The 25735-nt window shown below is 39.9% G+C and overlaps 1 protein-coding gene across 1 annotated transcript in view; it reads left to right on the top strand.

The window, feature by feature from the left end:
- Nucleotides 1-202: 202 nt before the first annotated feature.
- The window catches only part of dner (delta/notch-like EGF repeat containing), a 97914-nt gene continuing 72381 nt past the window's right edge, over nt 203-25735 (top strand). The window contains 1 exon segment of the mRNA XM_022192593.2: nt 203-835. Coding sequence (XP_022048285.2) covers nt 497-835 — 339 coding nt within the window. The 5' untranslated portion in view covers nt 203-496.

Raw genomic sequence — 25735 nt, 5'->3', positions numbered from 1 at the left:
CTGAGATCCAAGCAGAGGTTGTAGATGATGAAACTCTAAATGAGGAGGATGCAGAACTCCGCTCCTGTATTAGCTGGCACAGTGAGGGAGACCAGGAGAGGGAGTGTGCATGAAGGTGGTGTTGGGAAGGAGGAAGAGTGTGTGAGAGTGTCGTCAGCGATCATCGTCACTGTGACTCGGAGGCAGGAAAGAGCCGAGAGCCCTCCCCTTCTCCTCCCGCATCCCTACCTTCTCTCCCCCCTCAGCCTCCACTCCATCAGACAGTCTCCTCTCAGTCATTCTCCTCTCGCACAGCTGAGGTTCAACATCCAAACAGCCTCCTCCTCCCTCCCCTCTCTCTTTCTCTCTCTCTCTCTGTCACACACACACACACACAACTCTCAGTCACTGCTGAGCACAGCCAGCGAACAGCAGCTCTGAGCAAAGAAGGAGAAAGATACACACAAGAAGAAAAAAAAAAGAAGAGAAGAAAAGAAACCAGACTAAGAGGATCAGGATGAGGATGAGTGTGTTCAGTGTGCCGGCAGTTCCCTGCTGCCGTCCCACACAGATCGCACGGAGCTTCACGTCCCCCCTGCTTCTCCTCCTCCTGCTGACCGGCACCGGCAGCAGCAGCAGCATCGGGGCCGTGCCCTCTCCTTTCCAGCTGGCACCGGACACCCCGGCCCCGGCTGAGCCTACCCCGACCCAGGCCACACCTCGTCCGGACCCCTGCGAGGGCCGGCCCTGCCTCAACGGGGGACTCTGCCTGGCCCTCCCCTTCGCCGGCAGGCCAGAGGACACCTGGGAGTACACGTGTACATGCAGCCAGGGCTTCACCGGACGCAACTGTGAGGTAAGAACCCGTTTTGCTGTAACCTTCTGCCTGATGCTGAGTGCTGTGTGTCACCTCACTGCTGAGTTTCTTGCCTGAGAAGAAGACTGCACACACTGAATGTAGAGGACAAGAAGTAGTCAGTGTAAGGCTGCTTGGGTGTTAATTTTGTTGACTCACCTGCTTCATGAAGAGAAAACTGTGCTACTTACTTTAAAAAAGCAGAGCACAAAAAGCTGTCTGTGCTCAGTATTCCTCATTTGATGTAGTTTTTATTCTTCTCTTGCATTGAACTTATTACAATTCCTAAGATCCGTTATTGTTATTAGTCTGTATGAAATTTCACTGTTACTATAAAATCACAAAGGACTCACCTTGCATATGTGCCACACTGTAGAATACAATGTGTAGATGTTTTCAGCTGTGCGCTGTTCGCGGATGTTTTTTTTTTAATGGGAGCATGTGCTGTCACTGAGACACGGAGACGAGTGCTGCGTTGCTGTGGCAACAGGAAGGCAGAGCGGCAGCAGTGAGATGCAAGTGTGAAGTGTAAAATGTGTGTGAGTGTATTTATACATACTGTATGTTTGTGTGTCAAAGCGTACATCCTGTGTGGGTATTTTGGATAAACCGTCACATCTGCATGAACAAAAAGTAGTGGAAAGTTACAGTAGATGCTGCAGGGATGTTGAATTTCCTCTAATGTGCACTGAGCTGCAAACACCTGGGATGCAGATGATCAGGCCAAAGGGCTGTCTTCACACTGCATCCATTTACTCCAAGTGAACATCTGGACATCAGTGAATAAGATGCTGTTTCAGATTCTGCACAGCTACCTAAACACTCCCTGTCCCTCTGAAGACCAGCTTACATGATGCAGTTATTGTACATCCAGCTGATACTAGAGGTAAACCAAGACTCCAAAGTATTTGGAAAAATGCATCAGTGTAGATAATCAGAGGGAAATCAAAGTCATTTTGATTGACTAGTTATGAAGAGCTGTTTGCTCCACTGGGAGATTATTTTCATTTTGTTTGTGTGCAATACAAGCATCAAGGGTGACGTGTACCAGAGCTAAAAAAAAACACTCCCTCTGTGTTGTTGCATCCTTTTTCTCTTCCCCGATGTTGACCTACACGTCAGCTGCATGCCTTTGTGCTCCTGTTACAGCCCTCCTTTATTTTAATTTAACACTTTATTGATCTTTATATAAACCTGATCTTCTGCTGGAGCTTCATTTCAGCCTCCAAGTAAATGGACTGTGGTGGAGCGTCAGTAGCGGGAGGCTCAAGAGGCAGCCAGGCCTCTGAGTCATGCTGGGGTGGAAGAGAGCATCCAGCAGCAGCAGAGAGGATAAATGAGTCTGCTGCAGCATCACGGAGGGAAACAGCAAGGTGACTGGGTGAACTTTAGCGGAATCACCAACAGGTGGCAGCCGCATCCCCTCCTTGTGTTTATGCACACAGCACACCTTGTGTATGCATGCAAGTATTTCAGACAGTGGAAGGTGTAGACAGGTGAGCCTGCCGGTAGTGTGCAGTTGGGATCGAATCCATTTAGCGGAGCGTTTAGCCGGAGACCTGATCACTGTCTCCTTGGCTGTCCTGATTTCATCTCTCAGAATAGAAAGCTGCTGCAGCTTGTTACCTCAGCAGCCTGCTTCACTGCTACTCTGCTCTGCACAAACCACAGAGGACAATGTGGTCACACAGCCTGAGCAGCTGAGGCTGGACATCCATGCAGTGGGGGAAAATTTTCATGTTAGGAAGAGAGAAACTATCAATGCTTGAGCACGGTGCCATTCTGCAGTTAATTAACGACATCCACTCCTGCTTTTATCCCTGTTTTGTGCCAGAGCTCAGGTCCGGCACAAACCCCGAGTTGGGCTCAAGGGGAATCATTGATTTTTGCCTCGCTCCCCTTTTGCCGGTTGTTTCTTCTCCATGGAAACTGGAGCAGCAGTCAATTGAGATTTGGTAAATGACCTGGCTGGCTGAGCACGGAGCTGGTTTGCGTCTCCTGTCCTCTGCATGCGTCACAACACAGATGGTTCAGTGAGAAAGGGAGAAGAGAGACCGAAGAAGAGATAAAAGGGATCAGGAGGAGGAGTGAGATGAGAGGGGGAAAGCAAGGAGCAGAAAAACAGAAAGATGGGTAAAAGGAGAGGAGAGAACATGAGGCAGAAAACTACAAATGTCTTCCTACAGAGAGTAAAACTCCGGTTTTGGAGCTTAGTCATGTACTCACTCTCCTCCCTCCTTCTGCTCTTTGAACTCAAATTCTGTGTCAGACCTCAAACTTGAGGCGTAGAGCACAAAGCAGGAGAAGAAACTCAGCTCGAAAGCTGACTTGTACAGTGGGTTTAGCGCTAAAACTTTGCGGTGCCTGTTGATTTCAGGATATTTTTGTAACTTTACTTTCCTAACTGTGTTTTCTACTGCAGGAATCAAAGCAGCCTAATGCAAAGCACAGCAGCAGGCACCACTGGGAAAACAAACCCACTCTACTTGTTAAACTCGCTTGGTTTTAATATCTGCTTCCATCTTTTCTGGATGGCAGCCTGTAAGCTGTCCTGTTGGAATTCACTGCCACTGGCCTTTCTGTGAGTTATTAGCTTCTCAGACCCTTGCTTATTCATTATTGAAGGGCCTGTTGTGCGCCCTGATGGATTCGGTAGCTTGCTCTACAACACAGTAGGGCCGTGGCAGCACAAAACAGCCATCTGTCATGAAGCAAGTTCAGGGAGCTCTTGCTGGGCTGCTCAGCCATTCAGTTATATGAAAGCAGTGGATCATAGCAGGCCCAACTTGAGTTTACAGCCTTGGCATTATGAACACAGAATGCGTTTTTATTTTCCTGTTCTTTGGAGAGGGGATGTGGGACTGAAGGCGGTAAAAGAGGTGATGTATGGCACAGGAGTAATTTAGCTGTTTGTGCTGTAGCCAGGTCTGCCTCGGCTTAATAAGCTGGTATGAGCGTGTCAGAGCTGTGATGGACTGGAGGCTTTTAGATCCTTGTGATCCTTTTTTTTTAGAACTCAGCTGAGAGTTTTGCTAATCAACATTCCCTCTCAACACCTTAGTGATGCTTTGCCACTTACAGATTCCTCCTGTTACATAAGCACCGTTAAAGTTTTCAGACTTCTCGCTGTGTTTTATGGATGTTGTCCCTTTTCTACCTCCCGTGGCTGAGTGGGAATGTACAGTATTTAAAGGTTGGTTTGGCATTTTGAGAACAATGTACTTTCTTGCCCTGAGCAACAGCCAGAAGGTGGTTAGCTTACAAGGGTGAGCTGCCACCACAGACTGTAAGAGATGGACATAGCTGCCATGACACCTCATTTGATTTGAAGCCTTGAGTTTTAAATTCTTGGATCTTACTGAGAACCAAGATGGGAACAACCTGTCAATCACAAGGTAGCCCAAAGCACACCCTGTTTTATTGTCTATTTTTATTCAGAATGGAACCATAATTTACAAAATGAACATTATATTGTATGAAAAAAGCCTTGAAGCTAGTAATTAAAGCTAGTAAACAAATTAAGGAGAAAGCATGGTCTATTTTTTTAACAGACTTTTAGACAACGGAACTTCTTTTTGCAATCGGGGGAGTCACCCCCTGCTGGATGTGAAAAAGAATGCAGGTTTAAAGACACTTCTGCACTGGCTTCAATGTAAAGTCTAAAGTCTGAGGGTGACAAGATGCATTTTTGCATTGAATTTTTTTGCAGAAATTTCTACAAAAAATTCAATGAAAAAATGCATCTTAAAAGAGCATTTCCTATTCCAGTGACAAAGTATTGCACAAATATTGACCAAACTGTCAAAAATGAGTACTGTTTTACTGTTCAAGGAGGTTATCCCTCACATTGTGATTTCATTGGCAATGCAGATTTAGGGTTTATATATTTGCTGTTGTTCACATTCACACACAGCAAGTTTTCATTTGGAAAGCTCTCATCAATAAAGCAGAAGGTAAGACTTATGTAGAGCTCCAGCTAAACCATAAATCCACTGTAGCTACATAATATTCCACTTCTGACAGCTTTGCAATTTTTATTCAGCTCTGTGATTGCAACTTGAGAAAAGTAGGTGCAGGATGATGTTACACGCCACCTGTAAAGTGACTGAATCATGTTTTAAAAACAATCTTTAACAAGAAAAGCACCCAGAAAGCGCAGTACTCCGCCAAGGCTGCTCAGTCGTTTTATCATGTCTGACGGCTGAAGTCTTGAAAAAATATTGTGGCAGAAATCATGGCACCATAGAATGTGGCCATTCAGTGTAGATGGACCCACAAACAAAATGACATTGAGCCGAGCACAGGGGTGTGTTATGCATGTGTACATTATGTAAGATACCAAATTGCATGACCTAAATATTCAGCAAGTGGCGGGAATTGATGGCACTCGGAAGACCCCCACAATTTAATCAATTGTTGCTTGTATAATTTTGGACAGATAAGTTCCGATAAGTCCGCAACAGTCGGTTTTTAGTAGGATTTAGATTTAGTAGGAATCATGTCATCATCAGCAGGCAGCTGACATAGTATTCACTTGTTGTCATAGTTACAGTGACGCTATCTTGCAGTGATACAGAAATCTTGAACAAATCCGTGGATCCAGACTATAAGTCGCATCACTGCCAAAATCTAATCACTTGGTCCTTGTGTCATTTCTGATCTTCACTGAAAACATCATCCAAATCTGCTAGTTCAGTTTTGGGTAATGTTGCTAACAGACAAACAGACAGAAGGAAAGCCAACGTCGATCATCACATAGCTCCGCCTCCTTGACAGAGTAATAAATGTGTAAATTGGTATCTAGCTGTGTGCCAGGTGATAAACTTATGGCATCAGATTCCTCTCTGCTGTTTGGAACCTTTGTCAGGAGGTGCATCTGGCAAAGGCATTCTATTTGTTTTTTGCTTCAAATCTGGGTGTGCACTTGTCATGCAGAGCTTTGTGTTGCCAAATTAAATGGTCAGACAAATTGCTTGTGATGCCTTGTGTGGGAAGAATTGTAGCACACTGCCAACAGACAACCTGTTTTTAGTCAACATCATCCTTATTGTAACTGGATTATCTTCCATACTGATGCTGCATTTTGTTTTGCAACCAAATCTTCTTTTTTGGTTTTCCTCTCCTATTCCTCTCTAATTTTTGCTGTGCAGATGTAGACCCTGCATGTCAACAAACTGTGTCTTTTAAATATTGCAAAAAACAACAACAACAACAACAATAAAAAACAAAACCCTCAGTGTGTCCTTAAATTGGAGTACAATTTGTTCTATCAGACTGTCTTCTTTAGTAAATTAGTCAAGGAAAATGAGATCCAAGCAAGTTTATTTTGGCAGTCAAACCACAATACAAAGGACCCTGTTTTTTTAACATTTAAATCAACATGCTTCAGACAGATTTTGTAGATTTTTGTACGCAGATTTTGTTATCTTTTCTCTGAACCAGGCTAACATCTCCCCTTTCTTCACAGTCTTTATGCTAAGCTAACCTGGCTCTCTCTTATAGTTTCATACAGACTTCAGAGTGATATTATTGTTCTCCTTTCTCTCTTAGCAAGAGTGAATAAGTGCATTTCTTATTATGCTTGTTCCATGCGTCCATTAGGTGTTCCCACTTGTCCTCTAAAGGGTCACAGTAGGGCTGGAGCAAATCCAAACTAACACAATGCCAGAGGTGAGATAGCCTGGACAGGTTGCCAATTAAGCCTGTGAGTGGATGAAGAAATGTACTTGTCTATAAATCTGGCTAAAGTGACTGTATGTTGACAGAAGATGTACGGTTCCACTCCAGTATCAAAGAGCTAGAGGCACTTGAGAGAATTTCCTAACCTGAGTTGCACTGGAAATGCATGACTGCTTTTATTTTCCACAAAACTCAAGACATTGATGAGATGATAAGATGGGAGCACAGAGAAAAAACTTTCCATTCAAGATTTTTTTTCTCCTACAATGCAGCCAGTTTTTAAAAATTGTCCAGCATTTGTTAATGACAGGAAGTGTATTTTCTCTTCCAGTTAGGCTGAATGTGACAACCCTCCAACGCACAAGTGGTTGAATTATAAAAAAATAAAAATAAAAATCCCCCTCATGACAGGCCTCAGTGAAAGTAAACAAAGTCCTGAAGCTCATGGTAATTGTTAGAGAGTGTGTGTGGATGTGTGGCGGTCAGCTCTCGTCTCCTGGGCCACTCACTCTGCTGCTACAGATACAGCCGGAGCTACATCCAATTAAGCAGAGCTCAGAGCTCATCACCAGTCTGTGGTCTCTTTGATATCTCTGGCTTGTTAGTCGGAGGGAGGACAGAAGCCACAAGGAATATAGTTATTTAGATGTAGACTGTATAGCGTGTATCAGTGGACTTGCTGATCCTCTTGCAGCTGAGGGGCTTTGTTTTATTACATTATCTATTCAAGGGCTTCTATTGCATGTAGCGGTGAATTGTGTTGTCAGAAGATGGACTGAAGCTGCAGTTTCCCAAAAGGCAGCTCTTATCACATATTTTTTTTTAAGTAATTTTGAAATCAGGCTGCAAAATGACCCTTCTGTGCATCATGTAGATTCAAGATTCAAGACCTTTATTTATCACAAACACAGGTGTACATAGTATAATGTGCAGTGAAATGCATTGTGCACCTGTTCCAAACCGAAACAATAAGAATAAAAATGCACAAATATGTATATATACATAAATACATATATATATATATATATACTGTATATATGCACATATACATACACTGATATGTATATGAATGTGTATATATGTGTGTGTGTGTGTGTGTGTGTGTGTGTGTGTGTGTATATATGTATGTATGTGTGTATATATATATATATATATATATATATATATATATATATATAACTAGAATAATAAGTACATAAATCAAAGTGAAATAGTGCAAATAATATATACATACAAGGTGAAAGTGAATGATCCGATGTGAGGCTGATTATCATAGCAGGCGTTGATGGTAAATGATGAAAAAACATGCTGGAAAGTTAGCTGACTGGCAACTCTAATTACATGGTAAAATGCATAAATAAATAAGGATTCTTCACCAGAAACATCACTGAATTTCTGATTGGGTGTTCCACTGAAGAAACAGGTTCAGCACTAGCATAACAAAAAATAATGTGTACGGAATACATGACTGGATTGCAAGTCAGTTTTGGATGGAATAAGCATCGCCTTTGCTTTGCAGCCTAAAATTAAGGGGAATGGAGCACTTTAGACCAGTTATTATGTCAAGATATCACATCGTGCGGATGCCATGTTATCCTGTTGAAAATAGAACATCCAAAAAATGAATCTATAATTACTTTAAAGAGTTATTCTCTTTCATGTCTTCTTACTTAATTTAATATTCTTGCTTCACGTCTGCGCTTCTGAAAAAAGAGAGCCATTTCAGGACTATTAAAATATTACAATTCCTCTCATTGTTGCACTTCAAAAGCCTCGCACTACTCATTTTGAAGCGCAGTTAAGGATATGGAAAGCTACAGCTGCACGGGCAGAGCTTTGATGTTCATTACAACTCACAATGTAAATTCGTTGAATGGAATAATGTGATGATTTACTGTTATTAATGCTAAACACGCTGTTTGTGGGAAAAAGTAAAGCAATCAAACTACCGTGCAACACGATGGAGATGTGCCCTTTAGATCATTAGACATCCTGTGTGCAGAGCTGACATTTTGGCCTGAGGGTGGCACAAGAGAAAACTCATCAAGTGCCCAAAGTAGAAGGAGGTAATTCTCTTGAAATCTCTTCAATGCAAAGACAAAAACGTTTAGTTTTTTTGTGAAATAAACTGTTGAGATTTGCACTGTCAACATTGATATTAGATGTAAACAGCAACAAACGGTCGAACTGATAGCAAAGTGAAACATGTGAGTGTATAATTAATACCAGATGGTTTGATGAATACAGTGACGTAAGCAGCTGCTTCTAACCCCGTCGATGGCTTTGATATGGCAGCTCCCCATCAGAAAAATGAGACTTCTGTGAGCCATTATCACTGAGCTATCACTATGTTTCATGTTGATGTCCCTAGATGTTAGGAAGCGGACCGTGCTGCCTTTGAACAGGAAGATTTGTGGCCGAACGCTTTGGTCATTTCCATATCACACATCACCTGGCCTTTTGATGTGTGGAAAGTGCACGAGGAGGTGCTGGTGTGATGAGCTGGTGAGGCCTGATACATATGGATGACACAGGAGATGGTCTGTGGTGGAGGAGAGTGTTAATTGGTACCAGCTTGGTTGGTCAGTAGCATTTCTGGCCGTGCTGCCAGTGTGGTTTGAGGGGAGGCAACGTCCTGACCTTTCACTCAGTCAGTCCACTGCTTTGGTTCAGACATGCGTATTTCAACAGTTACTCGTTGGATTTCTGTAAAATTTAGTAAACATTCTCTAACAGTCCTCTGACATTTCTTTTAGCTGATATCTGGGATTCAGAATGGAATGTCTTTATTACTGGATGGATTACCATGAAATTTGGTTTCCAAATTCATGTTCCCCTCAGGACAACACAACTTTCCTGATCTTAAACTTTTAATCTTGCTCCCCTCAGGTCAAAATTTAAAATTCCCTCTCTGGTTATGGATCCTGAAACCTCATGTCTCTGTCCCAAACTTTTTTTTTCCAAGATGTTAATCCTTTCCTTTCTTAAAATAACTTAAATGTAACTCTACACTTCTATACTATGGAGCAATAGGAGTGCCAAATCAAAATATAAATAAATAAATAAATAAATGTGGAAATATAAAGAGAAATAAATAATTAAATAAATAAATGTGGAAATATAAAGAGAAATAAATAATTAAATAAATGTGGAAATATAAAGAGAAATAAATAAATAAATGTGGAAATATAAAGAGAAATAAATAAATAAATAAATAAATAAATAAAAAGGAAAATTTTGTCTTCGCTTTTACCTTTTCTGTTTTTTCCATTTATTTATTTATTTCTCTTTATATTTCCACATTTATTTATTTCTCTTTATATTTCCACATTTAATTATTTATTTAATTATTTATTTATTTCCCTTTATATTTCCTCAGTCCACCAAGAAAAGGAAAAATGCAAATCAGTTTGCTCTGGGCGGGGATTCTGAACACAGGAGTCCTGCCTGACGCCAGCTCCGACCACGGCTGAAGTGAAGCCATGTCACCGTTGAGCTTCGGCTTATTCTGCCACTGATAAGAAAATAAACATTAATTTACTGAATTAGCAGCGTCCTTTCAGTGTCTGGTGGCAGAATCAGCCGAAGCTCCACGGTGACACGGCTTCACTTCAGCCGTGGTCGGAGCTGGCGTCAGGAAAGAAGCCTGTGTGCGGGTACGACTCCCCACCCTGAAAGGAAGCCCCGCCCAGAGCAAACTGATTTGCATTTTTCTATTTCATGGTGTCAGGCCATTATCAGAGCCTTAGAGATAGTAAGAGTTGCGACACTCCCATAGGGTGCCGTTGTACGCTTTCTTTCGGTCTACTTCCGGGTTGTGGAGGCTTGTTTAGTTCCAAGCACCGCTTCGACAGTGATAGCCAGCGTTCATTTGCACTGCAGGTCGTTCAGTATATGTGGAGGTAAGTTGATGAAATGCCTACCTCTTTTGAATTGTCAACTGCCTATATTTTATCAGAGGCTCTTTATGATGCATATGCTGAGCTTTATTTGTATTTGCGCAGCGTAATTATATATATTTTTTATCTTGGTAGACGACCGAATTTCTGCTACTTTTTTTAGCTCGACTCTGCTGTTAGCTGTGAAGTTATCTCCAGGGATATATTGACGGATTAATTGTTGATGAGTTGCTACCTCTTTTTAATTTTAACGTCTTTATATTATATCAGAAGCCCTTTGTGGTGCATACATTTATCTGTATTTGTGAATATTGGCAGATGACCGACTTTCAGGCATTGCCATGTGCTTGTTAGCTGTTCTTTGAAAGCTACCTAGCTACATCGCTACCTCTTTTTTAATTGTCAAGACTACGTCCTTTATATGAGACCCTTTATAATACATAAACTTATACTTGTAAGTATTTAACAAATATATTTATTAATATCTATCGTATCTATCTATCCACCAGTATCCCGAGAACCCTCACTGAAGACACGAAGACCCTCATTGTTTCTCCCATTGTCAATAAAACATACTATTTCATTCATCAAAGCATAATGAGTTGTTATTCTTGAATATATATTTTGTGTATGTCTTAAAATGGTTATAGTGAGTCAACTCCTGCCTCATCAGAAGTGGCTGGACACTATCTGCTGAATGGACTGTTGTTACTCTGCTTTTCAATAATTGCCAGACTACGGGTAAGTGAATCAGAGAAATATAGACATTGTCTGGAAATACAATAATCCAGCTGGGCAAAAATTAACATCTTCAATCATCTTACATTTCTGTGTAAAAGTCGATTTTCCATGCTAACACGAATGTGAAACATTCCCTCCAAAACCCCAAAAGTGTCTTTAATATGTCACCTTACGGCTCAAAATGTAAAACTGACATTTACATACATACTCCAATGAATTAATAATCAAACAAGTATTTGGAGGTGTGATTTTATTCCTTTTTTACCGTGAAATCGCCGCTCTCAGTCCCATAGAAGGAAATGACAGCGCTGCCTGTTTGGAACTATTCAGGCTTACATGAACCACGTGACCGCCCCGCTGCGAGAGCATGAGTGTCGCAACTCTTACTATCGCCAGGGCTCTGGCCATTATGAAATAACCACCATGAAATAAAATGCAAATCAGTTTGCTTTCACTTGGTGGACTGAGCTGTCAATCAAATGGCTCTAGGCGGGGCTTCCTCTTCGTTCCTGATCACAGGCAGAGCTCTAGAGATAGTAAGAGTTGCGACACTCATGCTCTCGCAGTGGGGCGGTCACGTGGTTCATGTAAGCCTGAATAGTTCCAAACAGGCAGCGCTGTCATTTCTTTCTATGGGACTGAGAGCGGCGATTTCACGGTAAAAAAGGAATAAAATCACACCTCCAAGTACTTGTTTGATTATTAATTCATTGGAGTATGTATGTAAATGTCAGTTTTACATTTTGAGCCGTAAGGTGACATATTAAAGACACTTTTGGGGTTTTGGAGGGAATGTTTTACATTCGTGTTAGCATGGAAAATCGACTTTTACACAGAAATGTAAGATGATTGAAGATGTTAATTTTTGCTTCTGATATAATATAAAGACGTTAAAATTAAAAAGAGGTAGCGACTCATCAACAATTAATCCGTCAATATATCCCTGGAGATAACTTCACAGCTAACAGCAGAGTCGAGCTAAAAAAAGTAGCAGAAATTCGGTCGTCTACCAAGATAAAAATATATACAATTACGCTGCGCAAATACAAATAAAGCTCAGCATATGCATCATAAAGAGCCTCTGATAAAATATAGGCAGTTGACAATTCAAAAGAGGTAGGCATTTCATCAACTTACCTCCACATATACTCAACGACCTGCTGTGCAAATGAACGGTGGCTATCACTGTCGAAGCGGTGCTTGGAACTAAACAAGCCTCCACAACCCGGAAGTAGACCGAAAGAAAGCGTACAACGGCACCCTATGGGAGTGTCGCAACTCTTACTTTCTCTAGGGCTCTGATCACCATAGATATACACAAACACTAGATGTCTCAAGACGGAGTCTGCGGCGTCGTCACTTGGCGGCCATCTTAGGACAGGGGACTGCTCTGGCGCACTGTACTGTAGTCAATGGTAAGGTGGATGATTTCCTCACTTTAACACTCACAACTCGCTCAATTCTTGATTGATTTACAAAAGGTTTAGTTTATTACAAACCTTATTAACGTGGCTATGATTCGGGCTCAATTCCGAAATCGCAGCTTTTCGTTTTGAAAAATGCGGCATAGTTGTGTGTCTTTTCTGCCTGGCTACTCACATTGAAGATGGTGTTACTCACAATCTGATTTTCAATTATTAGGTTTTCCTGAGACCAACGTTTTTTGAGAACCGAATCTTTAGGCGAAATTACATTCTTTGTGGTTGTGGTTGTATTTATTTGCTTGTTAAGAGGCTTTGATTGAGACCTTAGACTTATTGTTTGTATACATCTATGCCTGGATTAGTTAGCCTGCAGCCGAAATGCATTGTGGGTAATGTAGGCACCAGGTTCATGAAAAGAAAAGACAACATCTCTGTTTGTTGTGCATTGATTTTGGTTGAGCTTTGTTTTTATCTGTGCATTAGAAAGCTGATAGTAATAAAGAAGTGCAATGCTAAATAATAAAATTACATTTACATCCATTTATGCTGAAAAAGATGATATCTGTGTTCATTATTATATGAATTCAATGGTTTTAATTATTCTTATGTAAGCAGTAAAAGAAGTACATCTCTGACGTTTATAACAAACCAAGCTGTTCTAAAATCGGTTGAAAATTGAGCAATCTACAGTGATTTTAAAATCCATGCTCCATTGACTTTAATGTTATGAGTGATCGAGCAGCCCTGTCCCAAGATGGCCGCCATGTGGCGACGTCGCTCCCCATAGGCTGACAGCGCTCATGAGCCATCTAGTGTTTGTATATATCTATGCTGATCACAGGCATATGAAGAGTAGACACGACACGCCCCTCTGAGCGGCGTCCCGACGGAGACGCTAAGCTAGTGGGGGCAAAGTTTCAGTGTTTTCCATTGATGTGTAAGGCACGAAAATTAAAACAAGAAGAATGCCGGCTCATTGTGCGGCATACAGTTGCACACTACATCGGACGATCAAGACAAGGAAACTTGGAATAACTTTCCACAGGTAAGAATAGTTTTGGGCTCGTTTTTAATTATTAAATCTTGTTGAGGGTCTATGAGAGCTAACTCGTTAGCCATTAGCAAAACACTAACACGAGCTAACAGCTGGACAACCAAATACCAGACGATTAATAGTAGCTGTAGTATAGCTGTACAAGCAGTAATACGAAAAGTACAAGCAGCAGTAGTAGTATAAGTAGCTGTTAGAGTCGTAGACGTAGTATCAGCATGTGTAATAGTAGTACAAGTTGTAGTAGCAGTGACAGTATCAGCGGCAGTAGTTGGTGTATTACCACTAGTAGTAGCATTACTATTAATACCACCAATACTACCAATTGTAGTTATAAAGCCTAACTCATATATATCCAGATTAGCATCTATGTTCTTCCTCCAAACCCATTTTATGATTGGGATTACAGCCAATTCTTTAGGACTGCTTTCAAATAATTGAAATGTTACCAAACAATGCTATACGTATCAAATTAAATAGCTTTAGTCTACAGTATATTGGCTAATTCAGTTCTTTCTACTTACTTTATTAGCATGATTTATTTATAAATATGTTGTTGTGTACATATTTATTTACTTCTCTGTCTACTTTTTCTTTACTCCATGTAGGTTTCCCAAAAGACTATGGATTGAGGAAGAAGTGGAAGCAGCTCTGAGGAGAGAGGGGTTTGCTGCAAGTATATAACAGCCTAGAGAGAGAGATAAATAAATAATAATTATTATTAATAATAATTCTGTTGTTTATTGTAATTGTGGTTGTCTTTACGTTGCTACCCCGGCAGCTTACACAGGCTGAAGTTACATCATTGCCTGATCCGGCCGTTCCTTTTTCTGCTGCACTACGGGCATACATGGATACAGTGTATATTCTTAAGGACATTTTTCAACAAACCTAGACATATCACAGCTCACCTTAACAGAATCAGAATGAAACGAGCAAGACTCAAAAGAATGCTGCAAATTTTTGTTGCAGAATTTTATGACCAGTTGTGAATTTCAAATAAATGCCTTTGAAAACAACAATGTACAAAGACACAGCAAAGGGATATAAAACTGCTTTTATTGCATGCTGAATAGTTGACAGCTTTTAAAAGCATTAGAGCAATGTGCCAATAAAAAGGTTTTTTAATAGAACTGACAATTCTTTTCTTTAACTTCCAAACATTTATATTACAACTGTTCTCCAAAGACAGTCTTCCACAAGTGTGGAAACATTTTGTTGTCGCAGAAATGCACAAACCTGAACCATCGTTTTTGAATCTTTCACATAAAAATAAGCTATTTCATTAATTCACTCTCTCAAATCTCACCTTTAAACTGTCTTCTTGCGACAACTCACAGGCCGACCCATTTCTGCTACATGTTAAATGTCACACAACAATTTGAGCCTGACAGCAGCAAAAACAAGAACTGCTGTGAACCTTCTTCTGAAGCATGTATTAGCCTCACAAGCTTACATCACATCAGAACAATTGTCAAAACAACTACACATATCTGTTTTAACATTTTATGTGTTTTGGTAGCATTATTTGGACTCTCACACAACATACGAGATGGTAAGCCATACTGAGCAACAGCCTGCTAAATCCATTCACTCCTGCATGGATCATGATTCGCCGTATATAAAAGTCACAGTGAAAATATGAATAGAAATGTATATTTATAGGTAGTTACAGCAATGCTACAGTAATAAGGAACAAGGACAAATTATCTCAATAAATGCAATGTAAAGACAACCACAATTACAATAAACAACAGAATTATTATTATTAATAATTATTATTTATTTATCTCTCTCTCTAGGCTGTTATATACTTGCAGCAAACCCCTCTCTCCTCAGAGCTGCTTCCACTTCTTCCTCAATCCATAGTCTTTTGGGAAACCTACATGGAGTAAAGAAAAAGTAGACAGAGAAGTAAATAAATATGTACACAACAACATATTTATAAATAAATCATGCTAATAAAGTAAGTAGAAAGAACTGAATTAGCCAATATACTGTAGACTAAAGCTATTTAATTTGATACGTATAGCATTGTTTGGTAACATTTCAATTATTTGAAAGCAGTCCTAAAGAATTGGCTGTAATCCCAATCATAAAATGGGTTTGGAGGAAGAACATAGATGCTAATCTGGATATATATGAGTTAGGCTTTATAACTACAATTGGTAGTATTGGTGGTATTAATAGTAATGCTACTACTAGTGGTAATACACCAACTACTGCCGCTGATACTGTCACTGCTACTACAACTTGTACTACTATTACACATGCTGATACTACGTCTACGACTCTAACAGCTACTTATACTACTACTGCTGCTTGTACTTTTCGTATTACTGCTTGTACAGCTATACTACAGCTACTATTAATCGTCTGGTATTTGGTTGTCCAGCTGTTAGCTCGTGTTAGTGTTTTGCTAATGGCTAACGAGTTAGCTCTCATAGACCCTCAACAAGATTTAATAATAAAAAACGAGCCCAAAACTATTCTTACCTGTGGAAAGTTATTCCAAGTTTCCTTGTCTTGATCGTCCGATGTAGTGTGCAACTGTATGCCGCACAATGAGCCGGCATTCTTCTTGTTTTAATTTCCGTGCCTTACACATCAATGGAAAACACTGAAACTTTGCCCCCACTAGCTTAGCGTCTCCGTCGGGACGCCGCTCAGAGGGGCGTGTCGTGTCTACTCTTCATATGCCTGTGATCAGGAACGACGAGGAAGCCCCGCCTAGAGCCATTTGATTGACAGCTCAGTCCACCAAGTGAAAGCAAACTGATTTGCATTTTATTTCATGGTGGTTATTTCATAATGGCCTGACACCATGAAATAGAAAAATGCAAATCAGTTTGCTCTGGGCGGGGCTTCCTTTCAGGGTGGGGAGTCGTACCCGCACACAGGCTTCTTTCCTGACGCCAGCTCCGACCACGGCTGAAGTGAAGCCTTGTCACCGTGGAGCTTCGGCTGATTCTGCCATCAGACACTGAAAGGACGCTGCTAATTCGGTAAATTAATGTTTATTTTCTTATCAGTGGCAGAATAAGCCGCAGCTCAACGGTGACATGGCTTCACTTCAGCCGTGCTGGGAGCTGGTGTCAGGCAGGACTCCTGTGTTCAGAATCCCCGCCCAGAGCAAACTGATTTGCATTTTTCCTTTTCTTGGTGGATTGAGGAAATATAAAGGGAAATAAATAAATAATTAAATAAATAATTAATTGTGGAAATATAAAGATAAATAAATAATTAAATAAATAAATGTGGAAATATAAAGAGAAATAAATAAATAAATAAATGGAAAAAACAGAAAAGGTAAAAGCAAAGACAAAATTTTCCTTTTTATTTATTTATTTCTCTTTATATTTCCACATTTATTTATTTATTTATTTATCTTTATATTTCCACATTTATTTATTTATTTATTTATTTCTCTTTATATTTCCACATTTATTTATTTAATTATTTATTTATTTATATTTTGATTTGGCACTCCTATTGCTCCATACTATACCACTGCTTACTTTAGACTGTGTAGATCTATGAAGTCCCTGCTTCTTCCTTTACCCCTCCCTCCAACCATTCATTGCATCTCGAGCACACCAGCTTACCTACCACTCTGCTCAAACACCTTAAAACTACTATTGTATAGTGAGAAGTTGTAATATTAGAGGAAATCAGACTTATGAAGTAGAAGAATGACACACAAAACCCCTCCTTGGAAGTAGAATAATTGGTTCCTCAGGGCTTTTTTTTTTTTTTTTTTTTACATAAAGCTGAATCCATATTTCAAGGTGGAAATATTCAGCCATGGTGTCCTTGTTTCAATCATGATGTGTCTTCCAGCATGTTAAATACAGCATATGACTTGTTAGCAAGCTAGAAAATTTGATTTTCAATTGGAGGGGGTCTATAAAATGGGTCACGAGAAAAAGCCTCACAAGAGCTGCACTTTTTGAGTGATCTAACTAGGAATTATTAGCATCTCTAATGTTAAACCTAGATGGTGAGCATCGTGAACATTATAGCTGATGAACAACTGCATGTTAGCATGCTAATATTAGCATTTAGCTCAGTAAAAGCACCTCTGGGCTGTTGTAGAGCCTCATATTGCTGCAAGCAGGCTTTAAGCCATTAAAATCCCTAGAAGTGTCGTGTGCATGGTCTAACTATATAAAGCCTTCAGGAAAATATTATTCGGAAGACAGCTGACTACACAAAAGCAAAGAATTAATTTTCAAAGCAACACACACACACACACACAACTCTGCCAACAACAGCAGAGATATTAAAATCTTCCAACTACAGTCATGTTTCGTCTCTGCTTCTTTCTTCTTTACTCATTATTGTTTCCTTAAATACATTCTAATCAGTTGTTGCTGAGCATTTTTCGCTGCCACTCATCATGAACAGAGCTCTTATCTCTGTGACATTGGCTTTTTAATTTTCCTTGTGCCTGGCAGTGAAACATGAAACTCTGTCCTGGATAGAAAAGAAGTCATTACATTTCTCCCCATGGTTTGGTTTAGGCATTTTTTTTTATTGTTTTTTGTCTGCCCTCGTTTCTATTTTGTCTTTAATGGAGCAGCCAGTTGTGTCACCATCCACTGCATAATGTAAAAAAGGGCAGAGCAGCTCTTACTCAGCACTAATTCGCCCCGATAATAAGACTCCACTGTGACACCTTCATTGTACCGTCGCTGCTAATGATTAGTCTTGTTGTCGCTGCTGTCAACATAATGAGTGTGTGTGGCGGGAGGGAGAAGTGTGTGTTCTGTGTGGGTGATAAAATGTGACATGTGCGTTTGTCTTTGTGTGTAAATGCTTTGACATGTGTGTATGAGGAGGCACTTTATATCATGCTTATCTTTGGCATGTATCGGCTCACATTTGCAGTTGTGCTTGTGTATGTTTAGGTTTATGTATGTGTTCATTCGTAATACAGACACGTATATACCAGAGAGGAAAAATAAACAGAAAAATTATGATAGCAGACTAATCTTGAATGACTAAAGGATAGTGATATTGCTAGACGATTTGATCCAAACTGCTACGAAAGCACGTAACGAAAACAAAAGAGTTTAGTTGCATGAGCAAACCTCCAATGTGCACCCTCCTAGGCTTAGAAAAGATATTTTATTTACCCTGCTAATGAAGCCCTTTAGCTCTCCACCACTCTCCCTGGGACTTCTGTTCAGGTCTCCCAAGGTGCACCAGTCTGTGGCCACCTGGGCCTTTGTTAATAATAATAAGAATATGAGATCAATCCAGCTGTCTGATTAAGATATACAGAGTGGGCCATGAGTTTCCATACATAGGAAAAATAAACATTTCATGTTGGACAACTGTTTTTATTTATATAATGTGCTCTATATGATTGCCATTGTTTCAAAAGCAGATAAGTGTTTTCCACTGTTGATGAACTTGCATTAGCACAGTTAACGTTATTCTTGTAATGGCATTGGTGATACATTCCTTGAGATGATTTATGTCTCGTATCTTCACCTGATACACCCTGACCTTTAAGTTTCCCCAAAGGTAGCGTCAAACACATCTTCTAGAGTATCTGGAACATTAAAAAAATATATGTTAAACATTTTCCTATGTATGGAAACTTATGACCCACCTTGTAGACTGAGGCGCAAGATTTGCTGCATGTTGCCCTCCATCTCTGCTGTCTCCCTCTTTGGCTGTCACTATCAATAAAGGCAAAAATAAAGCCAAAAAACAACAACGCTGACAACAAAAAACCCACAGGGTTATGTTTGTACTCATCGTGAAAAATAGAAACATCAACTGAATAAGACAAAGGAATGACGGATACATTACTCAGCATTGAGCGGTTTAGGGCAAAACACAGGAGAGCATTTCAACACAGTGTCAGAGAGAATGAATAAAATGGCAAAAAAAAGATTTTGGAGGTTGGTAATACACCCCTTAAATACTACATACAGTATCTATTTGTCAATTGTAACAACTATGACATAAAAACACAGCAAAAAACGTACATGTTGACATGACCAGTATTGTCAGTAAGTAAAGCCAAATTTCTATGGATTAGTAGTGTTTAAAAAAAACTGCTAATAATTAAGTAGCTGAACCATTGCCCATGGGCGCATTCTGAATGAGTGTGTTGGGGAAGTTTTGGGTTTATAGTAACAAAATGTTACACATCTTCTGTCACATAAAATTCTTCTGTGTATTTCTCTTTTGATTATAGTTGAGTAGCTCATGATGTTTTTTATTCGCAGCAAACAGTTTTATTTCTTTGTATTTGATTGTGGCAATGCAGCAGAGTCTGAATTAGTTCAGGGTAAAAGTTACCAAAAACCCAAGGATTTTTATTTTTAATGAATAAACAGGTGGTTTGTACACTGTGCAATGTATTGATGCCAGACAGCAGCATCAGTGTGATGCACTGAAGCTGAGGAGAAAACACAGATTCTGGAAAATGTACCACAACCTGAAAAGGAAAATCATCATACGAATGTAGGTTCCTTAATAAGGAGATCTTTTTATTATTACTTCTCCTTGCAGCTACTAAATACAATCATAGAACCTCTGTTGTCTAGCCTAGCCACGCTAGACAACCCATGGTAACGAATTTAATTCTCTGCCAGGGTGGGTCTAGTTACCCTAGGTAAGCCTCAAGGTTGGATGGTCCAAAAACTGGCCGATGAATCACCATGAAGTGTAGAGCCAGAAGGCGGGCGTAACTAAGTGATGACAGAGGCACGACGATTCTGACAGAAACAACCGGAAACAACTAGCCTAGCCGCGCTAGACAACCCACGGCAACAAATTTAATTCTCTGCCAGGGTCGACAACAAAAACGACAACAGTCGTTGAGCTCCATTAGCACCGACTCTGAATAATCTTTCTGTTAACATGTCTGTAATATACTTGAGCTTCACCCATTGACTGTATAAATATGACTTCACCGAAGTACCGCATCCTCTGATTTCCGGCGCTCTAGGAACTACGTCAGCCTATTCATTGCGCTGATTGGTTGTATACCTACCCAACTGGTGCAGAGTGATTTGAAAGACAACCTTTTAGCCCGCCTCCCTCCCTGTCGAGAGTTCCAAGACCCTTGTTTCTTCAGAGCTGGGTCTCGCGCGGCTAGGCTATCTGTTGTCTGCTGTCTGTCTGAATTCCCATTAAATAAGTGTTTGAGAAAAACACTTACAGTCTAGGTTTATTCTGCTTTGATTGACGGTGCCTGCATGTGTTCATGTGTGTTGGGCTATTCAGAACATGTAATTCAAATTCTTCCATTATTTTAGGCACATTTGTTTGTGTAGCCTTTGTTGACATTTTGTTTTGTGTGGTTGTGTGCAGTTTTCCAAAATAAAACGAGGGTAAATTTGATTTTTTGGAGGGAAAATGTATTGATGAAAACACCTTTGACACCTTATTGTGCTCACGTCTTATATAAAAAACACTGTAAGAACATGTTAACAAGCTATAAAAATGTGATTTTCACCAGAGAGGTTTTTAAAAACAGAGCTGTGCGGGGAAGCTAAGCTGTCTTGCTGATCTCTATCGAAAGTGAGTCACCACTTGACACAGTATTTTAATTACGTCATTAAAGAGGTCACTGGGTGTTGTTCCTGCTATCCCTTTTAAATTGTTAACCCATGCAGTCAAAATTTGATATTAGTCACTTTTTGAGAGTCATTAATTGTGTAATCTATTGGGTAGAATCCACCTGATTTGTTTTAGTGTGTCATAGCTGGTAGATTGAGGTCTCTGCTAAAAATAGGAGGTGAAATCTGAACAAACAAATGGAGAGCAAACTGTTACATCAGCTTTGTAGACTAGATTCTGAAGTGGGACATTGAGGAGCATCAGGCCACTCTCTTTTTATGTTAACACCATTTTTTTCTCTCCTTCAAACCACTAATATCACACCAACAACACAAGTGGCATCACATCAAAGAATGCATTTGAAATCAGTGCTTAGTAACCCTATTAACCTTGTTGTAATAAAAGAAGTGTGCTTATTTGGATTGGATTCATTGTTACCTTGGCAACAACTACCACATTGTGTAACTGAAAAAGAAAACCACACACAGTATGATCGCGAATTATGTTCCCTTCTGCCTCAGCCTCCGAGTGCTCCCTCCTACACTACAATGTTTTTGTTTTGCTTTTAGTCATATTTTTACACACTAACCCGTAAAGGAGCAGCAATAAATATGGTGTCAAGTGTTCAGCGGATCGCCAACACTCAGCATGAGCACAGTTTGTGTCTGTGATGATTATACGTGACACAGGGTGAGCCAACCGGTGCAGTGTGTCCTCAGTAGATGAAGAGCATATTCCCATCTGAAACAAATACCTTTTCTTTAATCACAAAAGACTGTTTCAGCCATTAGGTAAAATTAGGTAAAAATTTCTCTTTGACAGAATTAATTTTACACTATTTGTATGTGGGGAACCTCTGTGATTCCTAAATATGTAAAAATCTTTGGACATTGAGGGCAGGTGGAGGCATCATTATACAAATGTTGTGCCAAAATGTGTGCCCCTTTTGACAAGCTTTCATCCCCCATGGTTTTGGAAAGAATACTGGCTAAGATGTGCAGAGATAACTGGTTAGGAGAATCAAGCTTAGACACAACATGTTGATGAGTCGTGATAAAGGCAACAAATGTGTATATGTATCTGATTAAAATTAGGGATGTCTGATAATTTCAGCCCGATATTGGCATGAAAATGTAATATCAATGTGGCCTGATCATAAAATGACAGGACCGGACACAGAATAATTTTTATGTGGGTTTTTATTGCCCGACTGGACCCATACAAAAATGAGAACAGCGTTAATATTATTGACTGAGGATTGTAGATTTTTTTTGTTTTTACAGTTGTAACAATAAAGAATAGTTAACCTGTTGCTCAGTACACAATGCTGGTACTCTTACACACCCATTGGTACATCTGCACCCTCAAAGTGTAATCCCTGGAACACCCTCTAATCAAACCGGGTTCACTGACTACAAAAAAACGTTACTACAAACTAAAGACAACAGTAGTGGCACTTTCCTGGCAAGAAAACAACAGTGCAAAAAGAAATGAATACACTTCTTTTAAACAGTCACAACATTACTCACGTAATTCGGTAACTTAAATAATGTATTGCTCTTAGGAAATATTCTGTGCATTTATTTATAACATTTTCCCAGCAGCCAACAAAGATAAAAAGAAGTACGAAGATTCACTTTCACTCCAGTGTGTAATCTGCACAAACGGACACACACCAGGAACTCAACACGGCATATCTCCCCTCTAAAACATGGCAAAAGCATATAAAACTCAACAATCAATTATAAAACACCTTAGGCTTCGTTTTCATCCATAAGTGCAATAAACAACCACTTACGCCGCCCTGCTATTCAGTCTTTCCCTCAGTGTGGCGAAGAGAGGACTCACTGACCACGTTTCGTTTTAACGATCTACAAACATTGTCAGGAATACTAAATCATCACTCGTCAGTCTCGCTCAACAACAATAACATCACCTTATTGGATGTGCCAATGACTATTTTCTGCGTTAAACTAACATTTGCAGAGATATTTTCCTCCATGTGGATGAAAACGCACACCTACACGGTCCGACATTACATGTGTCTTGTTTTTTCCTTTTCACTTCCACATCTACGGTCTCTGCGGTCTCGCGAGGGTAACCCCTGCGCCGTTCTTAAAGGTACAGCGCTATGTTAGTCAGGAGAAACAACTCTTACAATATTTGTACTTAAATTTTGGTCATATAAGGCCAGAAAAGCAGTCTCTAGTTCACCTGGCTACATTCTCCCCTGCTTCCTGTCAACGTCCTTGGTGACTCCTAACCCATCTATCGGGTCCTTAAGCTTCGGAGTATAGTGGATCACCCCTGCTAGTATTTCGGAGAGCACATCTGGACTAAGGGACACAGCATTGCATGTTGACCTAGGTAGGTTGAATGGGTTCTTGTGCTTCCCTGCAGTCTCTCTCTGACTCCTGCGTGGAAGGGGAATCGGGGTATCAGCCCCGATATCTCTATGATATCTCATAACCCCTGCGCCGCTCTTAAATGTACAGCGCTACGTTAGTCAGGAGAAACAACTCTTACAATATTTATACTTAAATTTTGGTCATATCAGGCTAGAAAAGCAGTCTCTAGTTCACCTGGCTACATCAATAATACAATGCAATACAATAACTTTATTAATCCCAAAGGGAAATTCAATTATCTGGGATCTCATCTGTTTACTTTAGAATTAAATAGTCTAATTGCTGATGGTAAAGATTTTCTGAATCTTTCTGTCAATCTATCAGTTTTATTGACCGATCTGTCTATTGGTCAATATCGTTATCGTTTTTTTTGCCTATCATGAAAACCGATAGCATAATGCCTGGATTTCACTGGCATTTACCGGTGCGCAAATGTTGACATTGTCAAACTGCATCGTGAAGTGCCTAAACAGAAGTGTGTCTGCAGTAACAAGCTTTCTGTGCTTGACTAACAGTATGTCTGTGGTTTGGAGTTAATTTTCAAGTCCACATATATCGGTATCGGTTGAAATCGGAATCAGAAATTGAGAGTTGGACAATATTGGCTTATCGGTGTTTGGCAAAAAAAAAACAATAGCGGACATCCCTAATCAAAATATAATGAAGGATGACAAAGAGAGAGAAATCCAGAATATGAATATGTATGAATAATTCATCTGAATGGTGAGCGCTTATACACCAAGAATGAAACAAGACAATAGATTAAAGATTCAAAAGGTTTGTTGTCAAATTTTCTGATCCTCCTTAACCAAACGCACACAATGTCGAATATACTAAAGCAATTCTGAATAAATAAGCGGACTTAAACTGACAGCACCAGTGTGCTGTGCATTTGTAAACTTTGGTTTGAATAAAGTGACCAAGGCACTGATAAAGGGATTACAGTAGTGACTATAAAGTGCATACAACTTATTGTAGCATTTGTCCTTCAGCTTTCTCATGAAGACACTCTTCAGCCGAGGGATGTGTAATCAAAACCAGGTTACGGCGACGGTGAGATCAAGGTAAAGATAAATTTTGCTACAACAGACTCTTATCCATCACACTGCATTGGAATAAAGACTGACAGCAGAGCTACAGCACATATCATCCTCTGCTCTGTTGCCCTCTCGCTTCCAAAAGACGGTGACTCAGTAACAGATGCTGAACTGACTTGCTGTCTCCTCCTCACAAACACAACTTGTCAGTTAAGTTTATTTGACAATATGTTATTTAATGAGGCCAACTGGGAGACGAGCCAGCGCGATGTGTGTGTGTGTACTGGTGTGTGTCACGAACGTCGTCTCTCAGCTGCAGACAATAAATGCCATCTTAATCCAAAAAAATCCCTTCAGGACCAGCGGAGCACCTCCGACAGGGAGAGGAGCGAGGAGCAGTCACCAGCCTCGGGCGTAAGACACGGAGATTAGCTCATATTAACAGCTGGGCCTGTCTGCCGGTTGATAGGAGAGACGCTGTGGAAAATTTGGCTGTCTGCTGGAGACTGTTTTGCAAATTTGTTCATCAAAAAATACACAGAGGATAATAACGAGCAAGTTCGCCTAAAATTGGGTTTTGTTGAAAGGGTTGATAATTGTGTAGAGGAAGAGGAGCTAAAACATGAGCAGACACATTGAACTCGAAATGTTCCAGTAAAACATGCAACTTTTTAAATAAAACTAAAATCCCTACTTTCAATTATGCAAATTTTAAACTTTAAAAACTGTAAAATTCAACCTCGAGTTTGTGAGATTAGTGAAGTTTGTGCAGCACATGTAACTTTTCTGTTGGCCTCGTGTTATGTTTTGTAACAACTTGTGTAACATAGCAATAATGTGCACTACAACATGTTATATTTCTACTTGATCTTCCTGTATACTAGTGTTTGTTCAGGGTTCAAGATCAATTCAATCTCAAACTCACAGTTGTTGTTTTGACAAAGCAAGCGACGTCTGTCTGCCTCCACACTCCTGTTATATGTTCCTCAAGTGGTTTGTCCGCTTCTGTACAAATCGGTCTTTACAAAAGCTTTACTTTTTAAAAAATTTTAAACCATCTATTCAGTGTTGGGTAAC

This window comes from Acanthochromis polyacanthus, chromosome 13, assembly GCF_021347895.1.
Source record: "Acanthochromis polyacanthus isolate Apoly-LR-REF ecotype Palm Island chromosome 13, KAUST_Apoly_ChrSc, whole genome shotgun sequence".
Lineage (NCBI taxonomy): Eukaryota > Metazoa > Chordata > Actinopteri > Pomacentridae > Acanthochromis > Acanthochromis polyacanthus.
The sequence above is the reverse complement of the archived record's forward strand: the minus strand, read 5'-3'. Positions and strand labels throughout refer to the sequence as shown.